The sequence below is a fragment of the Dysidea avara genome, chromosome 10 (genome assembly GCF_963678975.1).
Source record: "Dysidea avara chromosome 10, odDysAvar1.4, whole genome shotgun sequence".
NCBI classification, from domain to species: Eukaryota; Metazoa; Porifera; class Demospongiae; order Dictyoceratida; family Dysideidae; genus Dysidea; species Dysidea avara.
The window spans coordinates 2,590,946-2,608,726 of NC_089281.1; the positions used below are offsets into that span (position 1 = coordinate 2,590,946).

Here is a 17,781-nt window from a genome sequence, read left to right on the forward strand (position 1 = left end):
ATCATAATGATTGTACAAAATGTAACAAAATGTTTTATTGAACTGTTAACAGTACTAGTGATAAAGCACAAATCAAGCAATTACAACTATACTTATGTGCAATGTTTGAATTAGATGATACCTATGCTGTCACTGCTTCACTGCTTCACCGCAATTCCTGCTGCTTGAAATCCATTAGTAATGATGGTGGGGTTGGCATTTATGTGATTAATTGCTTTTCCCATCCACCTGACTCTGTTTGATCAACGATTGGTCAGAGTACCACTCTTGAAAACTAGAGATTGTTTTATGATATCCTTCACAAATTTGTTACACTCATGTAGGTCTACTGGCTGCAATTCTCCAGTACAATTAACCGGTACACGACATCTATGCCATGGTGATCCAATAGGTTTATCTGGTCACTTGTGCAGTGAACCCTGAACCTATCTATGATACATAAGGCTCTCTGAGGTAAAGGCAATTTCAAGTCATCCTTCTTTCTTTGGATATAAGGGACAATAACTTTCTCTATGTATACAATTTCACTGTCTCTTTGTTACACCTGGTTTGTTGTAAATGTTATATTCCATGAATCAGGATTGCTGTCTGGTCCCAATTGAAAATTAGGCTCTCTGGTATGTCTTCTATAGTGGTAAATGCTTCAATGTCAAACAAGAATTTTCCTTCAACTTATTTATTTCTTCAACTGAAACCTTTCACTACTGGACAGTTTGTCCATAAAAATCCAATGAAATAAATGTTCATCCTGCAAAAAGTAAAGTTTTCATTGGGTGGCCCCATTGAAATTTTGTTTTCATAGCATTTTAATTGGGCAAAGCAATGAAAAGTTAATTACCAATGAAAAGTCCACGGAAAGCAATTTCACAGAGTTTTCAGTGGTAATTTTTCATAGGGCTTTACATTAAATTTTCCTATGAAAATGCTATGAAAATAAATTTCATTGGGGCCACCCACTGAAAATCCACTTTTCACAGGTTCTTCATTTTTTCATTGGATTTTCATGAACAAAATCTCCAGTAGTGTTTGCCTTTGTAGTGGCCTTTCTTTTTACTAAACTCCATGTCCAATAAACTTTTAGCCCAATCCTTTGTCAACGCTATGTTGCCCCCCATTCTGTGCCAGCAGATTGCTGTCTTTCCTGCACCAAGAACTCCTGCTATAGCGATGTCTGTTGTGACTGCACCTTCCCCTTTATGTGTGACCAGCAAATAAGATTTGACTGTTTGCACCTAGGCTAAGAGGTCTTCCTATTTTGCATCATTTTTACAAATCCTCCTTTTTTTGCCCAATTCTTCAAGATAATATTTTTTCCATCCATGCACCATACTTTCTTTCAAAGCATTCTTAGGATAGTCTGGTGCAAAATGAACCAGTGCTAAAACAATATCATGCTCAGCTGCATAGTTTGTGATCATCGCCTTCTTATCGTCAGGTACCCTTTAATATGGCTTACACTTCCCTGTAGCTTGGAGTGCTTTTGAAACTTCCTCATTGGCTTCTCAGATAAAGAAGATGGTATCTCTTTACTTAGCAGGCCATTCTCATCAGGCAAAACTACAGGTGTAGACAATTCCGGTGTTCTTGCTCGTTTTCTGAAGTATTCCAGCAACACCATTACATGAAATATAGCTATGCCTAATTTCAATTTTGCAGGAAAGCTTTCGTGATTTGCTTTGAAACCGCAAAAAACGTGACCAGTGAAAATTTTCCCTGTTCACAGTACAGTGGAACCTCAGTTATCCGGACCCCACTTATCCGGATTCTCGGTTAACCAAACTACAGAAATGACTGCTCTATTAGAGTAGTGACTGTTCTATTAGGGAAGTTGAAAATACTGATATTTTCAAAAAAATTCTTTATGCTATTTTAAGGTTATTTATACACAGTTTTAGAGATACAGACTTTTCAGACTTATGGACCACCCCTGGTCCCAAGGGGTTCGGATAACTGAGGTTCCACTGTATATCACAATTATGATATCAAGACACACGGTAGTGTGTCGTGTGGCCCAAGAAGCCGGCGCGCAACACCCGTAAGTATATTGACAGGAAGAAAGAAAACGCAATTTTCGCACCTCCGTAGCTCTGTGCTGCCTTCATGAAACAAGACGATTTTTGCTGTGGACACTCCCTCCAACTTCAGCACTCCACATTCCAAATTTGAGCGCAATCGCTTCACGCGTTCCCGAGATATGCGACTTCAAAAATTGGCTCAGTTTCTTCGTTTTTTTCTTTCTTCTTATTTTTCTTCCTCTTTTCAAAAACTGCTATAAAACGCGAACGCCATATCCGATTGCCTTGAAATTTGGCACACATAAGGGGGGTATAAAGGCGCATCTCGGTACCAACTTTGGCTGGAATACGATAAACAGGCAAAGAGTTATGAGCGATTATTCACGAAAAATAACACCAATATGAAAATCGGTGGGTGAATAGGTTAACTATTGAACCTCAAACCTTTTGTGGTTTGAAAGAAATCAAGCTTAAAACCAGGAAGATACAACGAAAAAACCAACAGTGTGTAACAATTACGCAATCGAGATTTATAGCTATTAATAAACGACTGCTTGCCACGCCTACCAGATAAACCGCTTGGGGTAATGCTTTGAAAATCACTGTACAGATGGAGTAATCATCTTAGAAAGGCTCTTCAATGGTGTAGAAGAATCAGACTTAAAGCCACGGAGTTATAACACGAAATCCAACTTGGTGTAGCAAGTGCGAGATCGAGATACTCTAATAGAGCAGTCAACCTAATAGAGCAGTCACCCTGAAGAGAATTCAAGAGATCAGCTAGAAACAAGAAACCTGTATAGAAATTAGCTACAAACAAGTCACCCTGTAGGGAGATCAGCTAGAAGAAGTTACCTTGTAGAGAGTTCATGCAACTATGGAAAGAGATAGTTCAGCTAGAAGAAATCACCTTGTAGAGTTCAGCTACAAAGAAACCACCATGTAGAGAGTTCAGCTACAAACAAATCGCCCTGTAGAGAGATCAATAGAAGAAGTTACCTCGCAGAGAGTTCAGCTACAAAGAAACCATCATGTAGAGAGTTCAGGTACAAACAAATCGCCCTGTAGAGAGATCAGCTAGAAGAAGTTACCGTGTAGAGAGTTTAGCTACAAAGAAACCATCATGTAGAGAGTTCAGCTGCAAACAAATCACCTGTAGATAGTTCAGCTACAAACAAATCTCCCTTAGAGAGATCAGCTAGAAGAAGTTTCCTTGTAGAGAGTTCAGCTACAAACAAATCAATCTGTAGAAAGATCAGCTAGAATAATTTCACTTTGTAGAGTATTCAGTTGCAAAAAAACCACCATGTAGAGAGTTCAGCTACAAACTAGTGACCTAGTAGAGACCTCAGCTAGAAGAAGTTACCTTGTAGAGAGTTCAGCTACAAAGAAACCATTCTGTAAAAAGCTCAGCTGCAAACAAATCACCTGTACAGAATTCAGCAACGAACAAATCACCCTGTAGAGAGATCAGCTAGAAGTCACCTTGTAGATAGTTCAGCTACAAACAGATCACCCTGTAGAGAGATCAGCTAGAAGTTACCTAGTAGATAGTTCAGCTACAAACAAATCACCCTGTAGAGAGATCAGCTAGAAGAAGTTAGCTTGTAGAGAGTGCAGCTACAAAAAAACCATGATTTAGAGAGTTCAACTTCAAACAAATCACCTGTAGAGAGTCCAGCTACAAACAAATCTCCCTGTAGAGAGATCAGCTAGAAAAAGTTACCTTGTAGAGAGTTCAGCTACAAACAAATCACCCTGTAGAAAGATCAGCTAGAAGAAGTCACCTTGTAGAAAGTTCGGTTACAATGAAACCACCATGTAGAGAGTTCAGCTACAAACTAGTGACCTTGTAGAGGCATCAGCTAGAAAAGTTACCTTGTAGAGAGTGCAGCTACAAAGAAACCATTCTGTAAAGAGCTTAGCTGCAAACAAGCCACCTGTACAGAATTCAGCTACAAACAAATCAGAGATCAGCTAGAAGAAATTACCTTGTAGATAGTTCAGCTACAAACAAATCACCCTGTAGAAAGATCAGTTAGAAGAAGTTACCTTGTAGAGAGTTCAGCTACAAAGAAACCATTTTGTAAAGAGCTCAGCTGCAAACAAATCACCTGTACAGAATTCAGCAACGAACAAATCACCCTGTAGAGAGATCAGCTAGAAGAAGTTCCTTGTAGATAGTTCAGCTACAAACAAATCTCCCTGTAGAGAGATCAGCTATAGAAGAAATTACCTTGTATAGAGTTCAGCTACAAAGAAACAACCATGTAGAGAGTTCAGCTGCAAAGAAATCACCCTGTAGAAAATTCAGCCACAAACAAATTGCCCTATAGAAAAATCAGTTAGAAGAAGTTACCTTGTAGAGAGTTCAGCTACAAAGAAACCATTCTGTAAAGAGTTCAGCTGCAAACAAATCATCTGTACAGAATTCCTCTACAAACAATTCACCCTGTAGAGAGAGCATCTAGAAGAAGTCACCTTGTAGAGTATTCAGTTACAAAGAAACCACCATGGAGATTTCTGTAATCAATATATGTATATAATTTGTATATTTACTGATAAAATATTTAAAGTACATCCACTTCATCTTTTCTTCTTCCTGTGGAAAAGAAAAAAAAGATAGGTTAAAAAAGTCCCAAAGCCGGCCATAGGCCGGCTTTGGGGTATACAAATACAAAAAGAAATGAAATCTAATCCAAAACAGCCAAGCTGTAAAAAAAGCGTGCGGCCCTCAAAAAGGCTATGGTGAAAAAAGATGTGAAATCCAAGGTGGCGGCCAAGAAATGGCTGTGATGGTAGGTTAATGGTAAAAATTTTAATAATGACAATTCAGGTGAATTTTGTGCCAAGACCAAGCGGCACAAAAATTCACCTGAATTGTCGTTATTAAAATTTTTACCATTAACCTACCATCACAGCCATTTCTTGACCGCCACCTTGGATTTCACATCTTTTTTCACCATAGCCTTTTTTAGGGCCGCACGCTTTTTTTACAGCTTGGCTGTTTTGGATTAGATTATTTATTGTGACACATAATGGTGTAGCACTTTAACACCATAATGATGTTTAGCAAAACTTATTTTCTTCAATAGAGACAATAGGTTAGGTGGGATTGTATGTTGTGTTGTATTGCTACTTTTCATGTATAAGTTATTACCATGGCTTCATGCTGATTTATATATTGTGATGATTTGTTGTATCATGATTAAATAGTGTGCAATAATCGTGATATGCAATATATAGAATATTCTTCTATATCACACAACACTAGAGGATAGTATGCACTGAAAAATTGTTAATTTTTAAAATCTCAGTAGCTATATATGTAGTCTATTACAACGCAATAAGTTAACATGCCTTGGTGTGGGTGTAGATAGAGTAAATACATTGCAAACTTATGTACCATACCACAGTAAATAAAGCCAACATGCTTTAATGATAAAACAAGAGAATATAAACTGCCTTTCATAGCACCACAATTTGAAATCAATACATATAGAATGTGAACCAATCTTGTAGGATAAGGGAAACATGATGACATCATATTGATTCATTGTATAATTCATAAACTAGTTTGGGTTGTCCATGTATAAAGATTGAACCTTATGTTGTATGTGTAACTTAATTACATTTGTTACTTAGTTGTTGTTATTTGTCCAATTACTTGAACTTAGGTACACATACATAATTATATTCAGCAACTGGGGACCAAGGGTGGGTAGATGAAGTGCTAATTATCTGCGCATGGCAAAACCACAATTATATGATTATTCAGTGGTTGCTACTATCATGTATGTTGTGTTGCCATGTCCACAATACTTATCTGCCAAAAGTTATTACGTCCTACTCCAATGATTTCCTCAGTTGCCCTTTACTTGTGTATAGGTGTTTGTATGAGTGTTTATTTTTTGTGTCGTTATGCACGCTTTATGGCATTTTTACGGTGTTATGTGGTAGATATTTTCATGAGTGTTTGTTTATTTGGTGTTGTTGCGTATACTCTATGGCTTTGTGGAAAATTTATTGTGGTTAGAATTAGGACAAAATTAGGCAATAGAGCTAGGTGCGATGGAAGGGTGGTGTGTATGGCTAGGAAAAATACTATATAGTCATGTGTATTTTGTATGTATCCACACAGATGAAATCCATGGTAAGTGGTGATTGCATCCCAGGGGTGTGCACTTCCAAGTTCATACAGTCTGGGGTATTGTGTCATACCAATCAACATGTTAAGTAGACGTTTTATTTTTTTGTAGCAGCTTGGCTAATATATAGAAATACTAGAATGCAAACCATCAAGTGTGTAGTGGTTGGGAGCAATGCAGTAGGAAAGACTACAATGACATTGACCTTTACCACTAACGAGTTTCCACAAGAATATGTATCAACAGTGAGTGATATTCATAATTGTTGTCATTCAGTATTAGTTTACAGCTGTTACACAGATATTTGAATGTTATTCTGCTAATATCACATTTAATGAGTTACCAGTGACTTTGAGATTGTGGGACACTGCTGGTATGACAATAATGTGGACATGATAATTTGAGACTTGATCACTTAATCACACAGGGAGTGATGACTATGATATTTTAAGACCACTATCATACCCTGATACTGATGTGTTGTTAATATGCTTCTCAGTTGTTGATCCATCTTCCTTCCAATCTGTTGGAAGAAAGGTAGAGCTTCAGCAAAAAAATGCAATAAAGTGGTTATGTTATACTACATTAGTGGTTGCCAGAAATTACTCATCACTGTCCTGGGATACCATATCTGTTGGTGGGTACAAAGGTTAGTGATTTGGTATTATGTCAATTTTATGAAATATTGTATTTTACATTCAGATTGACTTAAGAGATGACCCCAATACTGTTAAGAAGCTCTCTGAGGATAATGAAAAGCCAATATCAGTTGAGGAAGCTGAGAAATTAGCTGAAGAGATTGGTGCTGTGAAGTATATAGAGTGTTCAGCTCTTACTCAAGGAGGTTTAAAGAGTGTGTTTGATGAAGCAACTGAAACAGCAATTGATCATGAGGTGATGATAGTATCTATGAAATGGACTGATATTTTTTAATATAATTTGTATGCTAAAAACACTTTTAAAGCGGGAGTGTAGTTTCAGGTGGTAAAACTAGCCTGGAGAAAACATTCAACGAGAGTTGATTTAAAGGGTGTGCTAAAGCAACACATAAAATCATCTATCTGTGTACAACTTATGAAGGTAGTAGAAGCTACAGGTATATGCAATGGAAACAGAGCTTAACATTTCTAAAAATCAGTGAGAAGTGGTCAAGACTTTATATATATTAGGAGTTGGAATAGCTATGGCATTCAACTTAAGGCTCTGCTATGTATTAAAAATGTGTGAGCTGAAATTGAACCTTTCATTTTGGCCTCTGCACTACTATCTCACCACTGTACTTAGCACCCTATGTAGCACAATAATAATTCTCTGCATGTACAGTATCTTCTTAAATTGCTAATACATAAAATTATTGTTTCTTCTTGTGACTAAATAGTACTCAGTAAATACAGTGGGGTTATTTTGCATTTTAGCTTCAAAATTGATGTTTTAAACTTTTGACTTTAGGTCCACTTGCAACTATAGAATATTAACTGAATTTTAAGCATCTTTTAACTGTACCCCCATACCCCCTGTTCCAAGATACTCATTCAAGCTACACACATATTAAGGGTTGCTTATTATAACTGTGAAGAATTGCAGGACAAAAGAGAAAATGACTGTCTACTACTTTTTTAACTCCATGGAAAGCTTGAGAATATCAACAGTACAGTAGTACTTGTAAGTAGGGATTCCCTCATAAAAATGATGTGCGTCACCTAAAATTCCACCTTTAAAAGTCATCCTAAAAATGTCTTATGCTACGAAAATCACCTTTACGGAATAATATTAGTCCATCTAACATCCAATACAGCATTAAAAACAAGAAACACTTACAGGCAGCCGGATATAGAATTTTAAAGAAAATCACTGAAACTCAAATTTTCATCAGCCTGCCTGCCTGACCATAGTCACAAGGCTGGATGTAAAATAAAGCAGTGCACAGCCACCATTTTTTGCCACAATAACAAACTCACCAGTGGGACATGCCTTTTGGGGTTCTGACGAGTGTGTGTCCTTTACATCTTCTGGTCTTGTATTTCCTTTTGTCAGACTGGTCTTTGTCCTTCTTCATGCATATTGAGGTGTTAATTTCCCCTATCAACACTTTCCTTGAGCAGCATATTTAGACACAGCTAACTTATTTAAGCGCTTATGCTCCATAGATACCTGTAACTTCATGATAGGTTCAATACCACACAATCTATAACAAACAAGCACCGAGACCATACCTCTTAACAGTCTATCATGATGACACAATTGACTTAGCTGTATTAATAAAGCTAGCATAATGAAAATATGAAATAGTGAGACACCTCCTGGTTGACTTGAGATACTCTAATACAGCAGTCACCCTAATAGAACAGTCATATGTGTACAGCTGTATGCTGTAACAAAAAACCAAACAAACTAGTATTTTAAAAATGAAATAGGACCAAGGGATAAAAAAGTAGTGAAACAAGAAATGAATGATGGTATTCTAGCATAGCTCAGTGGGAAAATCACCAGGGATATGCCCAGGTTTAGAATAGTGATGGCTGCAAGAGACGGGGAATGTTGTATGGGGCCTTATAACTTGTGTATGTCAAAGGTGAATTTGTAGTAGTAGTTGAGTGGTAGTGGTGGCCAGGGGTTAATCTAGGGGGGGGCGGGGGGGGGGGGGCACAGGCCCCCTCTGGGTTAGCTATTGCCCCCCCTAGGTTTATACCTAAAGCCTTGAGAAATGGAAAGGTTTAATTGATCCCAAAGTTGTTTAATCCAATGGTCAATATTCAATGGCATCACAGTAAAATTTCACCAAAATTGAGTATATTTACACCTAAATTTTCAAAATTTTCCTGGGGGAGCATGCCCCCAGACCCCCCTAGAATCCGAAGTGACTTACTTCGCCCCCTCTAGGTTTATATTCTGGGTTGAGCCCTGGTGGTGGCTATTTTATTTGAATGGTGATCACTGCCGACCATTGTGGGCACATCCCTGTATGGTATTGAACAAAATGATTGTTGTAACATGCCATTGTAGGGATTTTCCCGAGTTATGCTGTGATACTATCATTCATCTCTTATTTCATGACTTTTTATCCCTTGGATCCCATGCAACTTCATTTTTAAACTAATAATTTTTAATTTAATATATAACTATGTTTATGGTGAAAGCAACATCATGGTCCTCATGTCTTATAAACCTCTTCACTAGCCATGGAACAGGAAACGGTCATTGTTTAGATTGGGTAATAGTGGTGTGCCTGTTGTGCATTTAAGAAAGTTGGTGGACTTCACCAGTGTGTATCATTAACAGAAAGAATGAAAAACACATTGCTATTTATATATATATATATATATTGCTCTGTGTAATGTATTCTGTGACCTGATCACTGTACATTTTGTTCATAAAGTGATGTGAACAGCTTATTATATTTCATCTTGTTGTACAGGCACAAATAAAGAAGAAGTCATATTGTAATGAGGAGTTGACGTCTGAAGATGACACTGATCAAGAACAATCCTCAAATTCTAACACTGAATTTGATCAGGTAATGACTTATCTGATGTTAAAAGTGTGGTGATTGATAATTATAACTATTGTTTCTTTATCAGGATGAACCACGAGATTACATCAGTGATAGTGGCGTACTTCCTGCTAAACAAAAACCAGCATCTTTCAAATGTTCAGCTAAAAGCAATTTAGATGGAACTGGAATTAAATCTGAAATAACTCTTTCTAAGAATAACAATGAACCATTACCTCATGTTTTATCCACAAACTCATCTACCCATTGTAGTGTAACAAAGTCCATTCCAGAGTTACCTGCTCAATCCATTATCTCTCCAGAAAAGACTGACAAACAGTATGGAATTGATCAAGACAAATTCTGTGGCATTCTGCAAAAGATATGTGCATTGTTAAATTTGAAAATTACCAAGGTGATGATTACCTTACATGCATTATCTTCTTATTACAGTAATATGAATTTGACGCAGTATTCCTGATGTACTATTTGCAGTATATTTGCTAGCGTAACAACGTGGTGACCTTTTTTAGTAATGCTTATGTTATGTCTGTGTTGATTATGCTGGGAAAATTAGGAGCATAATAAGTGGGCAAGAACATTGAAACAGTGTTGGGCACAATTTAGTGCAATGGGAACTACAACTATACAGTTTATATGAACAAAATTGAGAAACTTTAATTTGTAGCAACAGTAAAGATACAGTTTTCTAAGAGAGAATGGGGCACCATTGACTGTAATTGTAGCAAAATGTGTAAAGCAAAACAATTTCAAAATCTTAATAAGCTCAGGCCTAGCTGAGATCATGCAGGTTTATCAATACTGCAGATCCTTACCAGATATCAACAAAATAATTGTAGCACATTTTTATAGATGCCTTTGCCAGCACTACATTGTTTGGATGGAATGTGTGCTTATATCCCTGACTTATTTAACATGTTACACATCATGCGAAATATGACTGTTAGAACTGTTGTAAAAATAAGTCATTGAATAAGTATACTGTGTTGTTGTATGATACATTGAGTTATATTGAGATAAGATTTTAATGTTGCACTCAAGATTATCATTTTAATAGCTGAAGGTTAAATTAAGCTTTAATTCATTAAATTTTGCCACCCGTCCAAATTTCCCTTTATATACATAAGTTAATGTAATTGGCAAAAACCTGCATTACAGATCATATTGTAAATCTCTTTTTTTTGTAGATTTCTCTTAGAAAAGAATGTAAAGATCGAAAAGATTATATAATTGATCTGCCATATGATACTGGCAAGAGGGCCTCACTGGATGACTTTGAACTTCTTCTTGTGTTGGGAAAAGGAAGTTTTGGAAAGGCAAGGGCTTATATATGTGTGTGTGTGTGAGTCGCGTAGCCAAGAAAGTACAAAGCACATGTCCATATAAAAGATGCACGGCCACTACTGTGAGCTATTTACGTGTAGAGATGGTTTTGCAATATTAGTCCTGGATTATGCAACATCTCTCAATAGATTTGTATTGCATTACGTAATAAAACAATCTGTAGGAGTCGTCATCATCATCATAGTTTTCTTGCCACCTCGCTAAAATAAAAAGTAGGCCTTGCTAAGATATTTACACATATTTCACTTTATTTCTCTACCTTATGTTACACCTACCATCACATTATACCAGTCAACATAGCCGTGTTTGTGCAGTCCATCTAGCACTGACATTATCTAATTCTGGTTTGCCCATATGGATATTTTCTTCAATCAAACCTCAAAAAAAATCTTTTAGGTTAATTTTTTTCTTAATAAACATTAATAATAACAACAACAATAATAGATATACTATTAAAGAACACTGAAAAACAACTAAGTGTCCCTATAGGGCCACTCATGAAGCCCATTTCGTCCCACTCATCAAACCTCTAATGCGTACAATAACTTTTAAAGACATGAAGTGGACACAAACTCTAATGTCTGATAAACAAGTTGTGAAAACGTGCAGAACCATAAGTTCCCTAGGGATGGCATTTTAAGCAGAAATCTTTTAGATTCCATTTAGTGCCACGCCCCATGCAAGCATTTATAATCGCCAGATGTCTTATAAACAAGGTGTGAAGAGTGTTTATAATCTCCAGATGCCTTATAAACAAGGTGTGAAGAGTGTTTATAATCTCCAGGTGCCTTATAAACAAGGTTTGGAAGAACAAAGCCACTTGGATAGGTGTTTTAAGCATAATCTTCAATTTCTCTATTTAATTTTTAATAGATTAGCCACAAAGGTAAGGTGAATGTAAAAGGCAACAAACCTATAGGGGTTACCACCTCTATGTAGTCTACACCATGGAGCTTGTGTTGTGGCTTTCATTAATCATTATATGCACAATAGAGTTGGGCAATAAATCAATATTTCAATATGATTAAGGTATTAATACACATCGAATGGTATTTTTGGTATTGAGATAATTGAAATACTGTAATATATTGCAAATACCGAGAGTAATTGCAGGATACCGTTGGCATAAACATTACATGTGAGCCATTCTGAAGCATTTTATTAATGTTATACTGATTTGTAGCTTCAAAATACTACAATTTTTCTGTGAATATTGATATCCTAGTTTTTACATATCTTGTTGCTTCAGTTTAATAGCCATTAGATGTATATAGTCACAAATGCCAATTGCAAAAATTATTGAATAACTTCAATTATTTCATTAATACCGTATTGATTCTTAGAATTCTTAATACTGCCCATCACTAATGCACATATACCATGGCACAACAAAATTTTGTAATGGAATGTGGTTTGTGGTTTGCCGGTGACTGTGTATGAGCTTTTGTTGTAGCTTTCAAGTTTCGTAACAGATTGCTGGAATATGGCTCGTGGCTTGCTGGTGACTGCATGTGTATATGAGTTGGAGTTGTTCCACACTACTTGCACAATATTCAAATTTCATGGATAAGATGGCCTCGAAATCCATGAAAATTTCTTGCCTTATGGTAAACATACAACAATGCTATTACAACACGTAACACAATTAACTTTAATCAACATCAACATCAAGACATTACTAAAAATAATTTAACACCAGTGATGATTTCTTGGATGTCTGCACGACGACACAAGATTAGATGAGATCTGTAAAAGAACAAGCAGGCACTGAACTTTACCTTAAATTAAACACACATGTAACTAACCTGGAATATTGGTCGCAACACCTAAGACACTTGCTTGGATATCTGAAGACACAATCAGCATACAAAAATCAACAAGTGGGCATTAAATACAACATGCCTAAAATCTGGATACTGGAAAATATATTATTTTTATATATAAGCACAAAATGTAAACTGACAGGGACATCTTTATAAGCACGACATATAAACTGACAGCGGTATTAGTTTGGTGCCATCATAATAGTACCCTAATCCAGAAATAATGAACAATATATTCCTTAGTACGTACATAGACTGACCTGGAAATTCACTACACCCTTGATGTCACTATAGTTGATCCATGTACAGTTGACAATTATAAAAGGAACACACAAGATAATACAATTCCTCTGTATGTAAACTAACCTGAAATTCATGACTGCCTACCTGGTCCCGAGTTATGTATGTACCTTATTTATTTATTATTACTGAGCAGCCAGCACTACTGATGTGCTCAGGAAAAAAAATCATACACGTACATTATTACAATAATTAAAAACGTTAACTGAGAAAGAGTCCAAGTCATTTAAATCAATTAGGAATTGTGGCAACGAGTTCCAGTCTTGAGCTGTTCTGGAGAAAAAAACTTTTTTTGGTATGCTGTAGTAGATGTTGTAGGGAGTATGAAATGGTACTGATGATATTGCCTGGTTTCTCTGGTCATTAGAAGATAATTGGATGGAATAGATAAGGGAATTTGGTTGTGAAGTGCTTTGTAAAATGTCTGCAGTCTGGATATCTTATGTCGAGTTTGAAGTTCAGGCCAGGAGAGATGTTGGAGCATGGAAGTAACTGAATTGTATCTACTATAATCTTTCAATACCCATCTTGCTGCTCTTCTTCAATATTTTCAAGTTTATGTACATCACTGTTATAAATAGGGTCCCATACTACTGAAGCATATTCCAGTTGTGGTCTTACCATTGCTAAATATGCAGCTGCTTTCACTTGTGTAGAACAATAATTGCTTAGGTTTCTCTTGAGAAAGTTTAAAGTTCTGAATGCTTTTCCTGTTATTTTGGATACATGAGGTGACCAAGATAAATGTTTGTCCAAGAGCACTCTGAGGTATGTATATGTACCATGACTGCTACTGCATACTATGACCAGATTACCTGTAAAAACTGACAGGCAGGCATTAAATACAACACACCCATAATGACACATTTGAGGATTTGCAAGTTAGCTTGGCAGTGACCTTACTATACAGTGTCCTGATTAGACAGGTTTCACTGTACATAAATTTAGTTATTTAGACCAGTATGCAATGTGAACAAGTATTTTTTTTGTATTTTTTCAATAGTCAGTGTAAAGAAAAATAGACAGATAAATTACCAGCCAATTAGAGTTACAAAGAATTAATTTAGGATGTATAGCAAGAGTGAATGTGTAGAACACACTTGAATGATAATGTTGCAAGGTAATAATTGTAGTTAGTTGTTTCAATTTATCTTGGCTGCTTCAGATATCAGCTGTTTTAGTTGCCAGTTACTTTTATTTGCCTGTTTTACAGCCAAGGTATTCTTGCATGGACTTGGTAAATCTTTGGTAATCATAGTCAGTTGCAGTAACATTGATTCTTGGCCACTCCAGATATCAGCTTTTCAGTTACCATTTAATTTCATGAAGTTTTTTTCTACAGCTGAGTTGTTTTTACATGGGGTTATAGATACTTATAGTTTCTTGGACGCACCTTTTTTTACAGCTTGGCTGTTTTTGATTAGATATCACTTCTTTTTGTATTTGTATACTGCAAAGCCGGCCTATGGCTGGCTTTGGGGCTTTTTTAACCCATGTGTTTTTTTCTTTACCACAGGAAGAAGAAAAGAACTTAAAGAAGAATTTTAGTACTTCAATTATTTTTGATTTTATTAGTAATTATACAAATTATATACATATATTTATTACATGCCCATTATTCCCCACAGGATTTTTTTGCAGCTGATCTCTCTACTGGGTGACTTGAAATGTAGCTGAACTATATAAAGGATGGTTTCTTTGTAGCTGAACTCTCTACAAGGTAACCTCTTCTAGCTGGTCTCTCTACAGGGTATTTTGTTTCTAGCTGAACTCTCTACAGGTGATTTGTTTGCAGCTAAACTCTCTACATGGTGGTGTCTTTGTAGCGGAACTCTCTACATGATGGTTTCTTTGTAGCTGAACTCTCTATAAGGTGACTTTGTCTAGCTGAACTCTCTACAGGGTGATTTTTTTGTAGCTGAACTCTCTGCAGGGTGATTTGTTTGCAGCTGAACTCTCTACATGATGGTTTCTTTGTAGCTGAACTCTCTACAAGGTGACTTCGTCCAGCTGATCTCTCTACGGGGTGATTTGTTTCTAGCTGAACTCTCTACAGGTGATTTGTTTGCAGCTAAACTCTCTACATGGTGGTTTCTTTGTAGCTGAACTCTCTACAAGGTAACTTCTTCTCTACACGGTGATTTGTTGTCGTTGAATTCTCTACAAGGTGGTTTGTATGAGGCTGAACTCTCTACATGGCGGTTTCTTTGTAGCTGAACTCTCTACAGAGTGATTTGTTTGCAGCTGAACTCTCTACATGATGGTTTCTTTGTAACTGAACTCTCTACAAGGTGACTTCTTCTAGCTGATCTTTCTACAGGGTGAATTGTTGTAGCTGAACTATCTACAATGTAACTTCTTCTAGCTGATCTCTATACAGGGTGATTTGTTTGTAGTTGAATTCTGTACAGGTGGTTTCTTTGTAGCTGAACTCTGTACATGATGGTTTCTTTGTAGCTAAACTCTTTACAAGGTGACTTCTTCTAGCTAAACTCTCTACGGGGTAATTTCTTTGTAGCTGAACTCTCTATATGATGGTTTCTTTGTAACTGAACTCTCTACAAGGTAACTTCTTCTAGCTGATCTTTTTACTGGGTGATTTGTTTGCAGCTGAACTCTCTACATGGTGGTTTCTTTGTTGCTGAACTCTCTACAAGGTGAATTCTTCTACCTGATCTCTCTACAGGGTGATTTGTTTGTAACTGAACTCTGTACAAGTGCGTTTTTGTGGGTGATCTCACTGCAGGTTGATTTGTTTGTAGCTGAACTCACTAAAGGGTGATTTTACTTGTAGCTGAACTCCTTGCATTGTATCTAGTTTCTAGCTGATCTCTCTACAGGGTGATTTGTTTGTAGCCGATCTCTCTACAAGTTGATTTGTGTGTAGCTGATCTTTCTACTGGTTGATTTGTTTGTAGCCGATCTCTCTACAGGGTAATTTGTTTGTAGCTGAACTCTGTACAAGGTGCTTTTTTGTAGGTGATCTCACTGTTGTTTGTAGCTGAACTCACTAAAGGGTGATTTGCTTGTAGCTGAACTCCTTACATTGTGTCCAGTTTCTAGCTGATCTCTCTACAGAGTGATTTGTTTGTAGCTGAACTCTCTATAAGGTGATTTGTTTGCAGCTGAACTCTCTACATGGTGGTTTCTTTGTTGCTGAACTTTCTACAGGGTGTTTTGCTTGTAGCTGAACTCTCTACAGGGTGATTTGTTTCTAGCTTATCTCTCTACAGGTTGATTTGTGTGTAACTGATCTCTCTACAAGCTGATTTGTTTGTAGCTGAATTCTCTGCAAAGTGTTTTGTTTATAGCTGACCTCTCTTCAGGGTGATTTGTTTCTAGCTGATCTCTCTACAGGGTGATTTTTTTGTAGCTGACCTCTCTTCAGGCTGATTTGTTTCTAGCTGATCTCTCTACAGGTTGATTTGTTTTAGCTGAACTCTCTACAGGGTGATTTACTTGTAGCTGAACTCCTTACATTGTGTGTAGTTTCTAGCTGATCTCTCTACAGGGTGATTTGTTTGTAATTGATCTCTCTACAAGTTGATTTGTGTGTAGCTGATCTCTCTGCAGGTTGATTTGTTTGTAGCCGATCTCTCTATAGGGTAATTTATTTGCAGTGTTGGGAGTAACGCGCTACTTATGTAACGCGTTACGTAATATTATTACTTTTGTGGTAACAAAGTAATATAACGAAATACGCTATAAAAACAGGTAATATAACTCAAGTTACTCTACTTGCAAATGTAATGCGTTACCTAAGTAATATAGTTACTGTAACGAATCTAATATTACGTAATATTATTACTAAAAGTAACGAAGTTACTAATCTCGTTAGTAACCCACTGAGTAACGCCTAGCCACAACGAAGTAATGAAGCCTACTAAATGAGGCTTATTCACCAGCTACTTACTTATATCAAGACTTGCACATTGTCCAACAACGCAATCGTGTCACGTGATAAGGTGGTAGTTTCACACGTGACAGCTTAAGGCTATGGATACAAAGTAATATAATATGTAATATTATTACAGTTACTTTATTTTATGGGTAATATGTATCTGTAACTAAATAGTTCAGCTGCAAGTAATATGTAATATGTAACTAGTTACTTTTACAAAGTAACTTGCCCAACACTGTTTGTTTGTAGCTGAACTCTCTATAAGGTGATTTGTTTGTAGTTGATCTCTCTGCAGGTTGATTTGTTTTAGCTGAACTCTCTACAGGCTGATTTGTTTGTAGCCGATCTCTCTACAGGGTAATTTGTTTGTAGCTGAACTCTCTACAAGTTGATTTGTGTGTAGCTGATCTGTCTGCAGGTTGATTTGTTTGTAGCCGATCTCTGTACAGGGCAATTTGTTTGTAGCTGATCTCTCTACAGGGTGATTTTTTTGTAGCTGACCTCTCTTCTGGGTGATTTGTTTCTAGCTGATCTCTCTACAGGGTGATTTTTTGTAGCTGACCTCTCTTCAGGGTGATTTGTTTCTAGCTGATTGCTCTACAGGTTTATTTGTTTGTAGATGAACTCTCTACAGGGTAATTTGCTTGTAGCTGAACTCCTTACTTTGTGTCTAGTTTGTAGCTGATCTCTCTACAGGGTGATTTGTTTGTAGCTGAACTCCTTACATTGTGTGTAGTTT

The 17,781-nt window shown here is 36.6% G+C and overlaps 1 protein-coding gene across 1 annotated transcript in view; it reads left to right on the forward strand.

The window, feature by feature from the left end:
* Positions 1 to 17,781, forward strand: part of LOC136267877 (uncharacterized) — a 68,113-nt gene that overhangs the window by 11,489 nt on the left and 38,843 nt on the right. Inside the window, exons 2-9 of the mRNA XM_066063050.1 lie at positions 6,275 to 6,408; positions 6,464 to 6,536; positions 6,591 to 6,700; positions 6,753 to 6,812; positions 6,866 to 7,057; positions 9,579 to 9,677; positions 9,742 to 10,068; positions 10,862 to 10,990. Coding sequence (XP_065919122.1) covers positions 6,304 to 6,408; positions 6,464 to 6,536; positions 6,591 to 6,700; positions 6,753 to 6,812; positions 6,866 to 7,057; positions 9,579 to 9,677; positions 9,742 to 10,068; positions 10,862 to 10,990 — 1,095 coding nt within the window. The 5' untranslated portion in view covers positions 6,275 to 6,303. The remainder of the gene's footprint in view (positions 1 to 6,274; positions 6,409 to 6,463; positions 6,537 to 6,590; positions 6,701 to 6,752; positions 6,813 to 6,865; positions 7,058 to 9,578; positions 9,678 to 9,741; positions 10,069 to 10,861; positions 10,991 to 17,781) is intronic.